This window comes from Acipenser ruthenus, chromosome 6 (assembly GCF_902713425.1).
Source record: "Acipenser ruthenus chromosome 6, fAciRut3.2 maternal haplotype, whole genome shotgun sequence".
Taxonomy (NCBI): Eukaryota; Metazoa; Chordata; class Actinopteri; order Acipenseriformes; family Acipenseridae; genus Acipenser; species Acipenser ruthenus.
The window spans coordinates 12,363,093-12,383,794 of record NC_081194.1 but is presented as its reverse complement, the minus strand read 5'-3'; the positions used below and the strand labels follow the sequence as shown (position 1 = coordinate 12,383,794).

At 40.2% G+C, this 20,702-nt stretch overlaps 1 protein-coding gene across 1 annotated transcript in view; it reads left to right on the top strand.

The window, feature by feature from the left end:
- The window catches only part of prim2 (DNA primase subunit 2), a 131,219-nt gene that overhangs the window by 74,349 nt on the left and 36,168 nt on the right, over positions 1-20,702 (top strand). The window contains exons 8-10 of the mRNA XM_034017677.3: positions 1,621-1,688; positions 11,814-11,886; positions 18,697-18,882. Of these exons, the coding sequence (XP_033873568.1) occupies positions 1,621-1,688; positions 11,814-11,886; positions 18,697-18,882 (327 nt within the window). The remainder of the gene's footprint in view (positions 1-1,620; positions 1,689-11,813; positions 11,887-18,696; positions 18,883-20,702) is intronic.

The following is a 20,702-nucleotide window of genomic DNA, read 5'->3' as shown; positions in this document are numbered from 1 at the left end:
TGTTCAATACACCAGAACCCACCACTGCACATTTTTATTGTCGTCTTTCTTTTGTTTTCATTTTCGTGGCAGACCCTGCACCTTTTTTGCAGTCTCTGCTTCGCTTGTGTTGGAGGGATAGTCTCCGATAACTAAACATGCGTGTACACAGCTACTTTGCGCAGGCATTGTGATGGATCTGGCTGCCGCAGACACCTGCTTTATTGCCTTGTACCCAGTCCTGTGTTTTGATAGTATTTCGTCAGAGGACTGCCATTTCAAACCAAACAGCTTCCCGTTTGCAGCTGGCTTACCTGTAGAGTAGCTGCATGCTCTTTTGTTTATACAGTTTGTACTGTTCTTGGCTCCACATCCTCGCTGAGTGATAAGTCAGCATCACTGTCGCTGGTATCGAAGTCCTCCGAACCAACTTCACTCCCGTTGCTCATTATAGAAAGACAACGTACGTTGCCATGTTTAGTTATCGCTAAAAACTATATAAACTACAACTAAACAAGTAAAACTAATAATAAAACAAAATAATAATTTTAAACACTATATATATACTTGTAAAAGTTGAATGGCTTCCTGCAATATATCAGTCTTCTAAACACCCACGGGTAGATTGGAATCGCTACATGACATGCAAAAATAAAATGTCAGCAGACAACAAGCAAGGTCACTTTAAGAACATACTTTTTTTTTTTCCAGTGCGGAGCCCTCCCTATACTATTCTCTGTTCCACCCTCAATTATTAGTATATAATTCCAATACCTTCATTAAAATGTACATGTTATAGGCTGTTGTGCCACCAGAAAAACAGGCAACCTCGGGTAAAGTTGATAACTCTATTGAAATGTGTTTTCTTAAATTATAAATGAAATAACGACAAAAAAAGTAACAAAAAAGGAATATGCATAAAGAACATCATGCCCATACTGCTCTATTCCATACTTACAGGTTGTATAGTACAAAATAATGTATTTATTTTGAGAATAGTTAGCAGTATAATGTGTGTGTAAAGTACTTTAAATGTATTGAAAAAAATACGGGTGCTTCATATTTTGTAATTATGTACTGTTTCTAAGTAGATTAAAATAAATAAAATGTGTAAATAAAGCAGAAGGGAAAAAGCTTGCATCCCATTTTGACAGAATTAAATAAAGGCATCATTTTTTGCAACTATTAATGATGTAATACAAGGACAATTTTTAAGATTATTTTTCTTCCACCTGTGTGCTAGTATTTTTTTTTCATTCTTGCTAGAATCTTGCTCTTTTTTAATGGCTATAGCTTCCTTGTGTTGCAGACCACATCCCACAGAGAAAAAAAAGACAGACCGTGTTATTTTTCTTTCTATTCAGTTAAAGTAATTGAAAAATGACCGCTACTATCGTGATAATCGGTGTAAGAGTGGGCTCACAACTATTCGTATCGTGAAAATGTACTATCGTTTCATCCCTAATGGAGGGGCTGTGGTTGGCAGAGTGCCAGTAACAATGTATGTGTTCATGTTTGTCTGTTCAGTCTGTCTGTTCCACTCTACCAAATAGTGGAGTTTACCCACTTTATTTACCACCACACCACTGCTGGGAAACAATTCTGATTCTCATACTTGACTTGTGATTCCTTGTCTTGCAGATAACAGCGAGATCCCTGCCGGAAGTGCAGTCTGATGAGCGTCTCCAGCCCCTTCTTAATCACCTCAGGTAATATATGTATATTGTATTAGTTGCTACATCACCAAGCATCTATAAGTCTGCATTTTTGTGCATGGGTTTGTGCAACATTCATTTTTTTAGTGATGTTATCCTGTATATAAAATAAAATGGCTTCTTTTGGAGTCGGTTTCAGTAACTGAGGCAGTGTTTTTTATTCTGTAACACTTCATGGATTAGGTGATGGAGCAAACTTCATGAAAAAAACTTTAAATGTCATTTCAAATATCTGTGGCTTGTGTTCTCCATCAATTTCTTTTACTGGTTTGACTGCTGTCGCCATAAATGGTCGGTTACTGTTATTGACAGCCCCTCCGCTCAGTCAGTGAATATTGTTGCGCAATTTGTCAACATTTTAATGTTTCTGGCTTGCAAGCACAACATATACAGCTTGTTTTTTCCTGAAATAAAGATGTACAGCTTGGATATATCAATTAATTACTTCACACAATTATACCTTTTTGTGGCAGTAACATTGCATTTTTTAGAGTAAAATGGTGAACATATGCCCCATTGAGCCATTCTGCATTAGTAAACAAATAACCTTTTGGGGCAGCATTGCTCTTATGAGACAGCTTTTCTGTTAAACCAAAAAAATATATTTATTTTAAAACTGCAATGATAGAAGCTGTAACAAATTCAACAGACATTGACTGTAGAGATGGAAGGTGACACAGGCACTCAACATTTGAAGTACTTAGTTTTACATACTCTGTTGGCTGTACAAGAAGGGTGTTGGAGAGAGAGGGGCTTCCAGTCCTTAAGCACTGCATTTGGAAAGAGTTTTGGAGTCTCAGTAATGAGAGAGGGAAAAGACAGTGATGATGAGCTGTTCATGTGGCTCCTCCTTAAGGATGCTTTGACAATAGTTTGCATTGAAGGTTCATGCTTTTCGATCAGACATGATTTCCCTGAAGAGTTCTGATTTGCTATGATCTTAGTAAATCTGACATCTTCAGGGATTTGGACGTAATGCAAACTGATCTGCATAGCAAAATAAAATATACCCCCACAAAGATTATAATAACAAAATTAAATCAATGTGTCTTTACTGTTCCATAGTAGGGATGGGAATTTTAAATGAATAAACGTATAAAAGTGATAAAACGTTTAATAATATGCTAGACGTATAACCGGTCATGTAACAAAAGTCACCAAACGCATATTTTTTTATGCATTCATATTTGTAATTTATCAACAGTAGTCTGTCGCGTATAAGACTGCTCTAGTGCCACAGTAAGGGCAGATATAACGGTTCGTACGGGTGCTTGAAAACCTGGAATGTCTTGGAAAACTACTTTTTAACAAAATCCAGTCCTGGAACACCCTGCAAAATTGGCATTGCATTGTCATGGGGGAAAAAAAAAAAAAGGTACTTTTTTAATTTACTTGTTACATTCCACATTTAAGCCGCGACCCCCCTGCAATATATTGGATATAATCACTGTTTGTGTTTTTTGATTGGCTTGCCGCATTGTCAGTCAAGTGTATTCTCGTGTGAGTTTTATGCTCGCCAGAGCTGGAGGGAGAGATTGCGGTTGCTGCTTGATAACGGTTTAGTAGCTGTGTATTTAGTCTTTTAAACACTTTAAATTCACTCATATGCCAGGTAAATGCCATTTCAGTGAACGATGGTTTGAAAACAAGACCTACAGTGACTGACTGCAGAAAAACAAAAACGATCAATATAAATCACGATGTCGGTATTGTATGAAAAGCTTCATTATCAGCAACATGGGTGAGTCGGAGCTAAAAAGTCACATGCAAGGGCAAAAACATTGTGATTTAAAAGTCAGCAAAGAGGGTAGTGCAATGAACATTTAAAGATTACTTTGCCTCATCAGTTACATCACCGTGTGTTGCCGCTTCCTCAAGCAGTAGGCCTTAAGTTCGAGTGCGTCTGGGACAGTGTCGTCCTTTTGTAACCAAAACTGATTGCTTAAAGTCTGAAATATGGGCATTAAACGTAATTAAAAATCACTACTACTACAAATCATGTGAAGAAGTTAATACACTGTTTCAGCATGTTCCCAGACAGTGAAATAGCTAAATCCATTTTCTTGTGGAGAATGAAAATGTGCCTACCTTTGTTGTTTTGGTATTGCTCCCTATTTCAGGTCTGTGTTATCGGAGCTAATCGGCAAAGATGATCAGTTTGTGTTGTTATAAGGTGAGAGTGAACCATAAATATCAATCCAAGCAAATGGATGTGCATGTTCGTATGTGGGGGGAAAACGGCAAAATAGCTACACGATATTACAGGTCCCAATTTTTAGGCCACACTGACGCCATCATGCTTACAAAGTTCAAAACTTGTGTTCAATCTACGCAACCTTTTTCAGTTGTCTATGGATGGTCCAAATATAAACTGGACATTTTTTGGTCTGTTATAAAAAGGAACGGGTTTGGCAATTGCCTCGAAGTAGCTTTTCTAAGTGGTGCAACAGAAAGATTGACACTGGGGCGGGTTTTATTCTCGGTCAATCTGGCGCTTGATTGATGCACTATGTGTGTTTATGCCTGTAGTGGTATGGTATCAATTCCATGGCAGGGTAATAACGTTAATGACAAGCGTTTTTTTCTGAGGTTTTTTTTTGTTCTATATTTAAAATGGCATCTCTAAACAAAGGAAGCCACATTTGGAAGTATTTTGAGGAACCAGACGAGAAAACCGTGGTATGTAAATAACTATGCCAAACAAAACTGTCGTACCACAAAAACACAAGTTCAGTGCTTCACAGTTTGAAATGAAGACATTCAGAATTACTGTGGATGGAGCTACTGGTGGCAATAAAAATCAAACATCCATAACAACTTTTGCTATAGATTTGGCCAAACAGGGCGTGATCACGTTATCCGCTATGAGGACAGTGCGTGTGATTCATAAATGCTGCAGTTTTGAAATCGATGTAAGATTATCCCAGTACTGTGCCGACCTATAAAACATACGAGACTGGAAAATCAAAGAAAATTGTGCTGCAGCTGTTCATAAAAAAACTTTCAAAGGAAGAAAAAGTTGCAATTGCCACAGACTCGTGGACCCCATTCCCCAATCTTCCCATATGCGGAAGGCTTTTTTTCCCTTGACATTTATTCTATAGCTTTTGGACCGAACGGGTGTTTGTTTGTTTAGTACAATTTTTATTTGTATGTTGGAACTACTGCACTAAAGTAAAGGGACACACTTCAAACAGGTAGACCAGGCATCTCTTTTTACAATTTAATGTAAAGTTGTGTGGCTACATGAATTTGGATACGTGAATTTGAATACTTTGTTATTTAGGAATACTTGACCATATACAATTAACTGCACAAGAAGACAAACATTATATTAATTACTTAATATATTACTTGATTGTGTGTTAGATTGGCATTTAAAATAGGACTTGTGACAATGTTTGGGAGGTTTATGTACACTAGTACAGTAGAGGAGAGTGCAGTTTGATTATTTTTTATTATTATTTAGCAGACGCCTTTATACAAGGCGACTTACAGAGACTAGGGTGTGTGAACTATGCATCAGCTGCAGAGTCACTTACAATTACATCTCGCCCGAAAGATGAAGCACAAAGAGGTTAAGTGACTTGCTCAGGGTCACACAATGAGTCAGTGGCTGAGGTGGGATTTGAACCGGGGACCTCCTGGTTACAAGGCCATTTCTTTAACCACTGGACCACACTGCTCTCCCAAACCATTGCCAAATGAGGCTCACCACCTCTGGGTGAAGCCTCCATTCCGCTGGGGACTCCCCTTGAGAGGAGGTCTGCCGCCCAGTTTAATCACCCAGGGCAGATGCTATTTTGGGATTTGAACTGGGGACCTCCCTGGTTACAAGCCCTTTTCTTTAACCACTGGACCACACAGCCTCGGAAATTGTAATGCTCAAGTGCTCGTCTCGAGCAACAATAGATCTCAAAAATCCCACCGGTAATATCAGAGACCGCAAACTTTTAAATCTCTGACTTTTTAATATCGGTCACAGTGCTCATTAAAATTCCAAAATATTGTGTTATTTTATCGATGGTAATTACCTTTTCCAGAAGTGAAAATATTTCCAACTTTTTTCAATTGTAAGCACAACTCGCTTTCCTGTAGCCGTTTTGCATTAGCGCTGTACAGTGGGTGATGTTCGTCTCCTTTTTTAAATTTATTTATTTATTTATTTATTTATTTATTTATTTTTAAACCATTTAGTTTTGAGCAAAGTTACTTAAAAAAAAAAATAATGAGGTTCCTGGTTTTTTGTTGTTTAAATGAACCTTTAAGAAACACACTATTCTAAAAACATTATACTATCTGAAAATGTGTTCAATATGTATATAGTTATATTGTCACTAGCAACTTTAATTACAACCATAAATATAAACATTTCAATATATATTTTGATGTGTACGTGTTGTTTTCTTACTTTGTAGTTCAGTCTTCGCGATGTTAAAACATTATTTGCTTATTTAGGGTTTATTTGCTTAGAAAATACTAACCAGGGCTGTCATTATCAGAATGTAATATATAGAGCATGTGTGTATGTAGATATGGTTTAAACGCTGACATTGCAAAGCTTTTTAAACATTCATAAAAATATACCAAAAGCACATCCCTATCCCATAGATTTATACTGTTTTCAATCCTAAGATGAAAGTTGGGAGCTGTAAAAATGCTATCAAAATTTGTCAGAGGTCTTATTTGGCACTTGAGTGAAGTGAAGGCCTTGCCTTTTTAATAAGCATTGCTGCCAGCTTACTATGCTTGCAAATGCACATTTTTAGTACCACCTAAGTCTAGGTTGTCTGATTTTATATTGCACTGTTTTATTATAAAGGCAAAATAACAAAGTAATTCCCCCAAGAATATCATAGGAATGGCAATGGGTTAATTCATTTTGCAAATGCTTAATTAAATGTATTAAAGTAGTTTGGGGAACAGTATGCTGAAATCTACTATTGTGTTCTGCAATTCATGTTTCTGTGGCTGTAAGATAAAGCTTGAGTAAATAGTACTTGTGTTTCTGAAATGAAGGGGCAGCATCCCCAATTGTCAGTGGAGTGCTTTGTTGGTGTTTGCTGAATCAGAAAAATGCAAAGGTAGGCATCTATGAACAGTTTCTGGCAACATTACCCTCCTTTTTGTATATTTTAATTTAGATTTGTTTGTGTTGAATTATGATTGGAGTTGGAAATGGATAAAAAAAAAAGGTAAACCACTGCAAAAGGAAAGTCTTGTAAGACAGCAGCTCTGACAGAGGGCAGAGTAGAAAACACATCACCAAACATTTCTATCAACCCCTGAACCTTCCTTTTCTGACTAAGTTAGTTTTTTTTCCCCCATCGGAATATCTATTGCGTTAAACGGTTCAATCGAGGGCCCGAAGTCCTCCTGTTCAGCCGAGGCTATAACGTTCCTGCTCGTTCCATGGTTTGAGGAGATTCATGTTATAAATTTGGTTCACTTTGCGACGCCCAGGCTGTCGAATCTCCATAGTTCACTTTTCCAGTTTGCCTGATTTACCTCAAAGGGACCCTCCATTTAGCAAATAAATTTGATTCTGATGAGGGAAGAAGCAACAGCACCTCATTGCCTGGTTGAAAGTTTCTAATTCTTGCATTTTTATTATCATTTTGTTGGTTTTTCCTGTGCCGTTTTTGAGATTTTCTTGAGCCAATCGACCTACTAACTCTAAGCGATCCCTTAGTTGCAGTCATATTTGACTACATTTATTGGATTTATTTGACTGTTATTCCCAAACTTATTAGGTCCAGGATGCCTCTGGGTTGCCGGCCATGTAACTCGAACGGGGAAAACCCCATCGAGGATTGAGGCACCTCCCAGACTGTAAAGAGGAGGTAGGGAAGCAGTTTGGTCCAATTTTAGTTTTTCCTGATCTACAAAATGGCGCAGCATTTTCTTTTAAGGTCTGATCTGAACCATTCAACCAGTCCATCCGTCTGAGGATGATAAACTGAGGTCCAAATTGAACAAATTTGTAACATTTTACATAATTGCTGAATGCAATTGAACATAGAATTGGTGCCCTGGTCAGTGAGAATTTCCTTAGGAATTTCTACCTGAGAGAAGAGTTTCACCAATTCATAACATTTGTAGATCGCAAGGGAACAGCCTCCGGATATCTGGTAGCGTAGTCCACTACTACGAGACCAGAAAAGGCAAGGTCAGGAGCTAGTCTTATGTCCTCTGCCCGAAAAGACTCTGGAACCAACAACTGTGTTGGTGTGTCTGGTCGCAGCCACAGTGTGCAGTGGTCCAATAGATACTGACCAGCCACACGAGGTCGGGTCCCCTCCGGCAGCTGGTATTCCCGGAAATGACGGTGGTACGTTTCCTCCGAGACCCCTAGGCATTGAAGGATGACTTTTACCTGCTCATATAGGGCCATTCTCGCAGCCATTTTGCCGACTTGGCCACCCTCACAAAAATGACTAGGACGCCTCAGGGTCGTTCTCTGGGGTCATTTTCTGGAGTTTTGGTTGCGCAGTAAACATCCCTGCAACCACCGTTTCTGATGTTGAAGGGGCTGATATTTTTTTCAACCAACTGGCCAAAGAATTGAGCCAGCTGTTGCTGATGCTGGAATTCCCTCTCCTGGCGCTTCTCCTGTTCCGAGATCACCTTCAAAAACACTTCCGGATCTATTTCTGTGGTGATTTTATATCCCTTGAAGACACCAACTATGACAGAATGGACTGTAGGGGCCTTCATTAGTAAAACAGGAGAGTGTTTGTTTCAAGAAAATCAGGGTTTTATTTAATTATTTACATAACAAAGGTTAAAACAAAACAAAAGGTGAAACTACATGTTTCTTTAACAAAATAAAAAACAAAACCAGTTCACAAATCATAGACAATCTTAAATGCCAGCGCTGTGGAGCTGGTTGCCATATGTCTCTGTCTTATTTTCAATGTGAAAAACACTCGGGTTTTGTTTTACTTTGTTTCACCCATCCCGTCTACTTTGTTTACATCCAGACCAACTGCAAGTGCAGAGCGTTCCCTTTTGGTCACAGAGCTCTGCCCCTGTAGTTGGTGAAACACCAATCTAACTGCATCAGGTGTTTATAATTTCCATCTGACTAGAGTGACCAAGGCCTGTGCACACACCCTGCTCCCTTCACCAAGATGGCGTCATCCATACAGGTGACTGACGTCACGGTCACATTATCCTGGTGAAGGAACCCTGAAGCTGGCTCAGCGCCCTCTTTTGGTCAGGAGGTCAGATTACTGACCGGACCCTCCTTAACCCTTTGCGGTCCATTTATTCAGCGCGTCTCAGGCGCGTCAGGTCCAATTTATTTTCACACGCGCAGTTTATTTTAGACGCACTGTTTTAAAAGTATTTTTTTCCACAGTAAAACAGGTTTAAAAGGCACTGCATATCAACAGGACACTCAGTACTGCATCTCCAGCCCCGCTCCACCCCTCGTTCGCTGTTTTTTTTCACATACCTCTTGATAGTAGTGCATACCGATAAATCATCCCCTGATCACTCGTTTTATCACCAAACTCCTCAATAATGCGATCCAAGTCATTATTTTATTACTAGAACATCTAAAAAAAAGCTCTGCAAATGTCTGATATTCTTTGAGCGCTGGATGCAGAAGCAGCTATCTTGTTTGTTTATGTCCGTGTTATCTATGTGATGCCGGGGCTATCTGTATTCATGAGATAACCCCCCCCCCCCCTCCTTTTTTTCCGGCTTCTCTCGGCTCCTATCGATCTCACTCGGCCATTGAATGGTTTTCTCGGTTTTTTGCGGAGAAAAACAACTAGAGACCTGTTTTTTGCGTCTATTTGATGATGTCGGACAGGGTCCGACATTGGACCGGAAAGGGAAAATTGCAATGTCGGACCAGGCCTGACATAGGGCCGCAAATTTGTTTCTGTCAGCTCTCCAGTTTTGATATTCACTTTTAAGTATGTGTTTAAAAACTTTTGTGGTTATCACATTAAAATGTAAATTAAAAATAAATTACATGTTAGTATCATCTTAATGGCTCGAATTTAAGTACAAGCAAATAACATGAAGGGAACAAAATACACCACAGCAATATTAATAAGTTACAATTTGTCATTTTTTATTCCACTGTCTCAAAACATTTGGGAGCAACTGCATGTTATGAAATATATCTTTGCTTTTGTCCAAGCCATATATTTGTTGGCTGCAAGTACTATACCTTCATGTATACAGTAACTGCCAAAGTGTTTTATTGTATTATATTTCATGCATTCAGACGGTGGAGCAGATTAATGAACAGCTAACTGCCTTTTCAGGTGTCTGGGTGTTGGGTTCAAATTATTTATTTATTTTCCTAGCAAAGGCAATTATGATCTTGCAGTTCTGACAGCTGATTTTTACAGCGTTGACAGGCTTTTTACAATACCAAACAAATGCAGCTGCTGCTTTTGTATGTCTGTTCGGTAGATGAATATAGATGAAGTTAAAAGAAGACCCCTAAATCAAAACACATCCCTCCATGATGCATTATTCAGAAGTCATTGTTCAGCACAGATTTTTGCTTATAACAGAATCTCTGCTAAGATGACACATAAAAGGAAACTGATTAAGCTTTCAAAGCAGCAGTGCTTTCGCAGATCTAAAGGACCACTACCTGATGGAAGGCTTTCAAAACGCTTGCTTCTTGAAGTCATTTGTATAGAATAGAATTCAATATTGCAACATCTATTTCCAGTTGTCCTGTTTCAATTTTATAGCAGTTCAGAAAAAGACTAAATATCAAAACTCTAGTAGTTTTAACACTCTCAGCACCAAAACAAATTAAACATTTATGATTGATTTGAGAGCCTGCCCTACTATTGTGGGCTGTCCTAATAATTGCACTTTCAGCAATTTACCCATTTAAAAAAATAATAAATTGTATTTCAATCCCATTGCACTGAAGCAGTATACAACAAGCTTGGGGTTTCTCAGTATTTAAAGACTAAGCAAAACAGATTCATTCATTCAAATCCGTTCAAAACCAAAACAGCAATTGCTTCAGTTCAAAGTTTGCACCACTAGAAATAAAACTAATAATTGACATTAATACAAAATATAAGCAAACAAGCCATTTCGACTCCCATTCCAGCCGACAGTTGCAAAATCTGTGCTTCATTATTTTGTACCGTCCAGAGCTGCAGACATTAATTCCCAAACAACTCGCTCCAAATTATACATCTGCGCAAGTGCTAGTTAGAGCTTCCGTTTCCCTTCAGACCGTGTCTATGGTAACGGCTGAGCCTTGACAACTACGATTGCAAGTATTTATTTAAAGTATTTTTTGTATAAACCTCTCAATTTTAAAAATGTCATTCTATTTGCTTTATCATTTTTTTGTTTTTATTTAGTTTTAAATTTGCATTTTGTTTTATATTGCATTTTAGTTTCATTTTGTGCAGTTTCATATTTGTGAAAAACACAGGGCTCTAATATATATAATTATATAATATAATTCCGAAAATGCCAATTCCGTTCCCATTGCCTAATTCCGCGATTCTGTCCATTATTGAAAAAATATGATTTTATTCTGTGAGTTGCAAAAAATGTCTCTTGTAGAATCAAGGCCTGAGAGAGATGACGGGCAGTTTGGTCTCTGAAACTTCAATTTTCAAGGGATGGATCTTTCTTTTTTTGTTATGTTAGCAAGTTCTCTTGTGCACTGTTTTATTTATTTTTTTGCCAAAAAGACTAAAGCTGCTTTGTTACACGCAATGCATCTTCATATTGAAGCTCTGGTATTTGTAGACAAATTGTTTAGTTTTTTTTTTTTTTTTTTTTTTACTAGATTTTGTACATGTTGAGATTCCAAGTACAATATAATATTTTTGTATTTTTTAGATTTGTTTTTTGGCATTTTTAAAAGCATTTTTACTGTTGATAGCATGTTTTTTATATGAAATTACTTGGCACTTCAAAGCAATGTTTATTCAACAAATTGTGTAGATGATAATATAAACCAGTTGTGTCATTTTTTTATTTAAATTATAAATTAAACGTGTTTATGTATGTGGGGTGCATTTGCCACTGGTGAAGGGTTAAATATCCCATCTCTATTTCTGTTAAATATTGCGTGTGTATGTTTACATATTTATATGTTTATTATTGCAGCCATGCTTATGTTGGACAAGATTACAGCATTCAGAAGAATATTGGAAAAATCTCATTGGAACAGATAGATCCAGTAAGTATGCTGTACTTCGTGGTCTTTTCTGAGGGAAATAATAATAGTGAGACCTCATGTTATAGCAAACGGCAATCTCATTCACATGTTTTCAGACTGAAGTGTGCATAAATAAATATTTTTTATAAGTACATTACCTCACTTGCAGCTTGGAAATGGTTCCCTATCAAGTATGAAATGTAACCATTACCTAATGGGTATTTATCTTAAAGACCCTGATAACCTGATAAAATATATCTTAGCTAAACGTCAGAGCCTGTGACACAGTCGTGCCCACCCCTCGAGGGCATAAATGGACTGCACACACAGACATAGTCATCATTTTTCATTTCATCCAACCTGAGCGGGAGAGACTGCGAACAGATCAAGTTATTAAGTAACAAGTTACGATCTATCTGCTTATTCGCTTGTGTCATTACACTAATTAATGCAATTTATTGTTACGTGCTTAAAGCAATCACTACTTGCACTTATTGTGCAGTCAGCCCTGGTTTTCGTTAGTCTCACAGCGGCCTTGTGCCCGCACGAAGCCGGCGGCACCGTCACCCCTTCCCCGGGATCGAAAACACTTGTTTCTTTCTCTAGCTTTGTTTTGAAGTTTTTAAAAAATAAAAATATTGTTTTTTGTTACAAAAACTATATAAAATTAACGGTATTATTACTGTTTTTATGTGACAATGTGTTTCTTGGTGTGTATTTTTCAGTTTTTTTCCACAGAAATACGAATGCAGCTGTCTCGTTGCCACATTAGTTCTGCTTGCAGAATTATTGTGAACTGTTAGGGCCCTAACAGTAGGCTTTCCTCAGTTTTCTGACCTGTTGGGTTAGCCAAGAGCGCTATAGGTGGGCGTCCCTATAGATCGCTCCCATGGTAACTGTAGATCCAGATCTGCTCCCATTCCCGCCGGTACTCTGTACATTGAACGAAGTTACCATTCCGATTCACTAGCAGTTGCTGGGCTAGATCACTCTCTCAGAACCACAGACCCACACCACAACAGCTAGATGAGCTGCGTCTTGTTGATAAAAACTTGCTCCGTATCTCTAAGCTGAATGGACAGGTGGTGGGCAGGAATGTTGCGGCACTGGTAGCCACAAGACAACAGCTATGGCTCTCCCGGGCATGAGTGACTGACAGAGGTGAAGCGCTGCTGTTGGATGCCCCCATATCTCAGTGAGCAAGAGAATCCACAAAGGAGCTGGTGCGCCTGCTTCCCAAGCAGCCACCCCAGTGCACAAAGCAGCGACAAACTGCTGGCCAAGGCCCCAGCAGCCTCACAGACCGGCACAGCCAGAGGGGGTTTTCATAACCGGCTGCACAATAAGTTCCGCCATCAGGCTCAAGGGCAAAAGCCTCAGGCTAAGCTGCAAGCCAAGCACTAGGGCCCCTTTTCAAGGAGTCATCTGGAGTATTGGTGTCAATGCACCACAGACAACAGGGTGCGCATTACTGTACAGACCGGCTATTCTCTGCAATTCAAACACAAGACGTCGTGGTGTTGTCTCAGGAGGTGACAGCCCTGTACAAAAGCCGGCTATTTGCACGGTACAACCTATTCATTTGGAAGATGGGTTCTACTCCAGGTACTTCCAGGTGCCCAAACGGGATGGTATCCTCAGACCAATCCTCGACCTCAGACAGGTCAACCTGCATCTGAGTCGACGGATGTTCAAGATGTTGACAATGCAACAGCTGTTGAAGTCAATCAGGCCAGGCGACTCCACCGTGGTGAGCCTCTTGAAAGACACTTATTTTCATTTTCCTATAAGACCAGGGCACAAGAGGTACCTGTGGTTCACTTTCCAAGGGACAGTGTACGAGTTCTGGGTACTACCATTCGGCCTCCCTCTAGCTCCTTGATGGCAGCAGCTTTCCAGACCCCTCCTTTGGGTCTTCTGCATATGCACCCTCCAAGCCTGGTTCAACAACAGGGTTTTTCAGCCCGCATTGAACTGCGGCCGTCTGCTGACGGTGTCTCAGCACTGTCTGGAGGCGTTTTTCCTGGTGGACACAGTCTGCTCACCTGCGCATAGGTGTAGTGCTGGTAAGCATCACCAGGAGTGTGGAATGGAGGTGGAGCACAAGGGGTATGGAATCCTCCTTGGCAGGGTCGTCATGTAAACATTGTGGAGCTGCAGGCAGTGTTTCTGGCCTTTTTTACAGGCTCAAGGGATACACGTGCTTGTCTGGACGGACAACACTATTGTAGTGGCTTATATAAACCACCAGGACGGCCTCAGGTCTCTCAGTCTCCATCGAGTAGCCCACAAGCTGTTGCTCTGGGCAGACGATCATCTCCTTTTACTATGAGTAGTAAAAAAAAAAATAGCATCTGCCCTGGGTGATTAAACTGGGCGGCAGACTTCCTCTCAAGGGGAGTCCCCAGCGGAATGGAGGCTTCACCCAGAGGTGGTGAGCCTCATTTGGCAATGGTTTGGGAGAGCAGTGTGGTCCAGTGGTTAAAGAAACGGCCTTGTAACCAGGAGGTCCCCGGTTCAAATCCCACCTCAGCCACTGACTCACTGTGTGACCCTGAGCAAGTCACTTAACCTCCTTGTGCTCCATCTTTCGGGTGAGAAGTAATTGTAAGTGACTCTGCAGCTGATGCATAGTTCACACACCCTAGTCTCTGTAAGTCGCCTTGGATAAAGGCGTCTGCTAAATAAATAAATAATAATAATAAAGAGCACAGATATACCTCTTTGCCTCCCAGGAATTGACCCATTGTCCCCTCTGGTTCTCCATAACAGGAGCCAGGGACCCGCTGGCAATAGATGCCTTGGCACACCAGTGGTCGAGGCAGCTGCTGTATGCCATTCAGAAAATCAGGCAGGACCTGGCCAGGGTGCTATTAGTAGCCCCTTATTGGCCCAAGGAAACTGGTTTTCAGCCTTGATGCAGCTCTTAAGCGGCCAGCCGTGGAGCCTGTCCGAACACCTCGACCTGCTCAGTCAGACGCGGGGGACATTGTGGCATCCCAACCCAGAGAGTCTGGCTCAGGGTCTGGCCCTGGCCCCTGAACAGCAACATTTTGAGTAGGGATGTCAAAATAATGATCTTGAATTTTTTATTCTCTAAACCACGATGTATACTTATTTAATATTTGTTTAGCAGGTCAAAGTGAACGGCTAATGAAAAAACAGATTTTATCACATCCACATTTTCCACCTGTACGCGTGCACAATTTCGATTGCGTGGATATCCACTCTGATATATAGGTGAAGCAGGTGCCTGACGATTTTATGCCTGGAGAACAGTCTGTGCTGCTCATGATATTTGCTGTTTTCAACTTGTCGTATCAGTAAACATAAATAGTCATCATACTTTGATGGTTTTTGTTTATTATTGCGGATGCATTTTATTAACGGCAATAGCGGCTGGTTGGTTATGTGTTCAGTGTTTTAATACATTTCTCACTTGCAAAAGAAAAATGAAGGAAAACACAAACGTCAAAGTGCAAAGTGACAAAGTTATACAGAGTCCCTTTTGGATAATTTTTTGTTAGTAATTAATTATAGTTTTATCTTGAGGTTAATGTTTTTGATACTGTAAACATTTTAAACGGCACACAATTATGCTGAGGTAGGAAGTAAATAGTAATGTGATAAACATTTACAGTGCAGACTATTTTGTATTTTTATAATCACTTTTCCCTCTAGAAAGCGAAAGATTACTAAATACTGCCTTTTACAATACCGTTTTAAAATAAAAAAATAATACAAATGCCTGTAGCATCTTAGACTTGGTTATATAGTAGTGTGTATATATAGACAATTTTTACAGGACCTATTTGAGGAGGGGAAATTCCCTTTTTACATTAATGGTCTGTTTCAGCAGCCATTTCGGCTTGCCATATCCAAATTGATTATCTCCGCAGGAGCTCATTTCCTGGCAGGGCAATTTTTAAAGGACCTCTGCGACTTCAGCCGCCTATGAAGGACAGTGGCAGCTCCATACGCTTTGCCCGGTGTGGGCGCTAGCGTATTATGTGGACAGAACACAGAGTTGAAGGGAGTCTGAACAATTTTTTGTCTGTTATGGGGCTAAGTCCCATGGAAAAGCCCTCTCTAAGCAGAGGCTGTCTAAATGGATTATGGACACAGTCAAGACTGCCTATGAGCGAGCCAACTTGCCCCCTCAGAAAAGCTCACTGCCCATTCCACCAGGTGTATGCAATATTGCCTTGCTACAGCTTTGGTATTTCTACCCATTCGGTAATGGTTACATGTCATACTAGATAGTGGACGTTGGATTATTATCATAGCCCTGGTTCCCTGAAATGGAAATGTAACCATTAACCTGCATAGGTCGCTATGTCCGTGGATTCAGCAGTCTTGAAGGAGAAATTATAGCAATGACTTATGCCCTCAGAGCCGGGAACTACTGCGTCACAGGCTCCGACGTGTAGCTTTGATATATCTTATTCAGGTTATCCAGATAAATACCATTAGGTAATGGTTACATTTCTATTTCAGGGAAGCATGGTTATGATAATAACCCAATGTTATTCTGGTTGAATAATTTTAATAAAAGCAATGTTATTTATGGTGTGCCTTTTCTTTTTATTCTGAACAATTGAGGACAAGATGTCCTCCCAACAAATACAAAGCAAGGTCATATTGGCTTGGAGGACCTCAGGCACGTCCTTCAGATTGTTCTGCTTCAGTGCATGAGTGTTTTAAGAATGTTACAGTGCTGATTTATATATTTCTATTGGTCCACTTCATAAAAGTTTGGGTAAGTTACTGGGTCAGATGTTAACTTCAGACATATTTTTTTGTCTCTGTAGCTTATTTGTGTATCTTGGATATTTAGATCCTTTTCTGAAGCATTCAGCATAGAGCCAACTGCTGTTTTCAGTAATTGGTCCATTGCCAAATGTTAATTTTGTCCTTGTACATGTATCCCCAGTGGGATTGTGCAAAAAAAAAAAAAACCTGCTAATTTGTATCTAAGCAATTTAGCCACAGTAAAATATATATTTAAGTTAAAAATCAAAGTAGTATTTTTATGCGCTTCTATTCTGTTACCAAGGACATGGACTGCTATATTGAATAACATATATAACCTTTCTCTATATAGAGGCCCACCTGGTAAAGGCATAACTGTGTGGTTTGCATTATGGATCTGGTGCTCCCCTGGTTAGGGACACCTGCAGGGCTGGCCTTTGTCCTACAGAGGCAGGTAGCTCGTGAGCTCAGAGGACTTCCACTGACCTTCAGTTCTCCTGAGCTGTTGTGACAATTGCTTAACCTGAGCGAGACGATAGAAATAAAGTAATTCATAAGACGCCATAAGTCCAACATTTAAACATAAATAAAATAAAAACCCACAATAAGTGGTGCATCCAGTAAAGGCGCTCTACGTGGAGTGCAGGATGCGCCCTATAGCCTGGAGATCGCAGGTTTGAATCCATGTCGTTGTGGCTATGTCGTTGCCGACCGTGACTGGGGGTTCCTAGGGGACAAAATTGGCCGAGCACCGCCCGGTTAGGGAGGGCTTAGGTCGGCAGGGCAATCCACGTCTTAACGCGCACCAGCGACCCCTGTGGCTGATAGGGTACCTGCGGGTCTGCAGTGGAGCCATTCAGATCTGTGTTGTCCTCCGGCACTATGGGTCTGGTGGCTTTGCTGTGGATCCGCAGTGCGAAAAATGACGGATTGGCAGGAACACGTTTCAGAGGATGTGTGTTTCAGCTTCCCTTCCCCTGAGTCGCCAGGGTAAACAGGGATAAAAATAATAATTGGGAATTTAAAATTGGGGAGAAAACCGGGGTAAAAACCATTGGCAACGACTAAATTTAAAAAAAATTAAAAAATAAAAATGCTCCCTACACGAACATCGGTTTGACTCTCCATAGTCCGCTCTGCACTATTAACAAGAGATAACGTTGGCAGCGGTGTGACTGCAACAGAAGATGCTGGGCATTTTGGATACTACAAAAAATGATTAATTAAATATAGGCTAGGTAATTGTTTTTTTCTCGATTTTAATTAGACTTATATTCAGGTGCTTATTTAAGTGTTCTTTTTTTTTTTTTTTTTTTTTTTAAATAAGGACGTTTAGGTTTGTGTTGCTGCCGGGCCATGAACGTGTTTAAGTTCAACAACTATAAATAAAATATTACTGTTAAGCACTGGTAATAATCTGAAGCAGTGGTATTGCAAAATAACAGAATCACGGTTTTACTTTAGAAATGTTTTTTTTCACTAAAAACTTGTCATTTTCAGCTTTCATACTGAAGCTTGTTGGGTACTACTCATTCAAGCAAACCAAGCAGGCATTTGCTTAAGACTAAGTAAGCTTATTTGTGTATAAATAATGACAATAGTTTAATCTTACTTTAAAGGCACGCACCTGAATCGTGAGGTAATTAAACTGTTTGCTTATACTCTCCCCGCCATTCTGCGCACTGTCAGCCCTGGTTTTGCCCCAGGAGTTTCAGTCAGAATGATCATTGGCCACTTTCACCCATGCATTTATTATTGAAACACTGTTGCCAACAATTACAAGTATACAAAGAAAAAGTAACTGCCAACTCGCAGACACAGAGACAAGTTTTCAAAAAGGATTGAAGATTGCACAAACACTTGCATATAACAAGCCACCAAAAAAAAAAAAAAAACACTGAATTGATCTAAATGCAGCAGAGAAGAAAACAAACAACAGTTCTAATAGAAACTTTATAGCAGCCTAGAGATGCATTTTATTTATAGTTTTTCATTTGTTCTGTAAGGTGAAAAGGAGAAATGAGTTGCCAGTCAGCATCACTACACTCACACGCCTGTGTGTCTGCTTCTCTTTCACAGTTTTCCACCAAGTCTTATCCTCTGTGTATGCGCCACCTTCACAAGGCCCTGCGAGAGAACCACCACCTGCGGCATGGAGGCCGCATGCAGTACGGCCTCTTTCTCAAGGGCATTGGCTTGACACTGGAGCAGGCCCTGCAATTCTGGAGATCCGAGTTCATCAAGGGCAAAGTGGATGCTGACAAGGTAACTTGAACATGGCAAGCCTGCAAGCTCTAAACACTTGTTTTTACTTTTTTTACTTCTCTCTGTGATGAAAGCTTTATAGTGCTGCAAAAGTTAAAGGTGCTACTTTGTACCAGGGCAGGAGCTGACCCTCTAAATCAGAGCTGTCAAACTAAACATTGGCGTGACACAAAAGCTCTGTGGGCCTTACCTTTTTGTGGATACAGATACTGAAGACATTTTTTTTCTTTTTTCTTTATTGGTAATTGAGTAACCTACACTTACATTGCACCCCCAAAGCCAGCACTTCCCTCCATACAGATACTTATAATGATGTCAGTTTGGCTCAAGGTTATGATGTGAACAGTAGCAATGTTATTTCAGAACCTCACATGAAGATAGTGCTGCATTTGAAGTGTCTTGAATATATTTTCTCAAAGAAATTGCATTATGTACAGTATGTCGACAGGACATCCCCTGTGGTTAAGTTCTCCCTGTCAGCAGAGCTTATACCGCTAATCAAGAGGGCAGCTGCAATCTTGCAATTGCCGTGGCCGTGTCTTCCTGGGACCATCTGGCAACAGCTCCGGCTGTTTCCCGATCGATGGACGCCCTGTATAGGGTGCATGATACGGAGAAGCTGAGGCTGGCCCATTTTCAGCCAGTTGAGTCTTCTATTGCCACCTTGGTCCAGAAGCCTAATTCAGTGCTCCTATCCAAGGATGCTGCCTACCCTACAGGCAGTGCCGGTTTCCTCAGGTGATCCTCAAGAGCGCTTATTCAGCCAGTGCATTCACCGCACTGCCAGGGAACTACAACAGCATCCTGGTAGCCTACCAGTCTCGTTTGCTGCGGTCCCTCTCTGAGAACCACAGACACTCACCACAACAGCTGGATGAGCTGCGTCTGGTTTACAAGACAACCTGCTCCGTGTGTCCAGGCTTAAGTCAGGCTGTAGGTAGAAACCTGGCTGCGCTAGTAGCTGCACTTAGGCAGCTTTGGTTTTCCCAGGAAGGGGACAAAGCACTGCTGTTGGACACCCCCTTCACTCCAGGGCATACGTTTGGTCCTGTGGTAGAAGAGATGCTGCCGCATGAGGGGATCAACTAAGGAGCTGGTTCCCTTTCAAGAACGAAATGTAACCATTACCAAATGAATATTTACCTCTAAAGACTCGAAACCTGAATAAGATACCGTATAACGGGAAATTTTTTCGGGAATTTATTTTGGCTTTATTGGCAGTTTTGATTGGATCGCCAATAATTCTTCCACCAATCAGAGTGTGGCATACAGTGAGTGATCCCGGCCTCTGACAGACTGGTATGCAGCACAGGTTAAAGAAGCACTGGGCAAGGGAAATAATTTATGGGATGTCAAAGTGAATATGAGAATGGCAGTGTGATGAAAATTAAAAGCAGACCGGACATTTACATCAATGGATTTAGAAAATCTGGAATTTTATGATGTGATCAGGAACTCCGAGGCTTGTGAACTGTGTCCGCTACTGTGGTACCTGTACAACTGTTCTTTTTTATGTAAGCAGTTTTGTGTTTTTTTTTTTTTTTTTTTTTTTTTTTTTTTTTACAAGGGGTTAATTAAGTACTGTAACAGCCAAAATAGTTTATTCCAGACAGGTTAGAAAGTCTGTAACAAAAGCAAATTTGCTTTGGATTGTTATTGTCGATTCATTGTAAATATTACTATTACGACACCCACCATGCACGTATCGCAACGTCCCTAAACAATATGTTAAAATTAATTAGTTCTGCACCATATAAAAAGTAAGTATAAAGAGTTTATTTTGACAGTGCTTGCTAGTCTATTAACTAGTTTTAAATTTA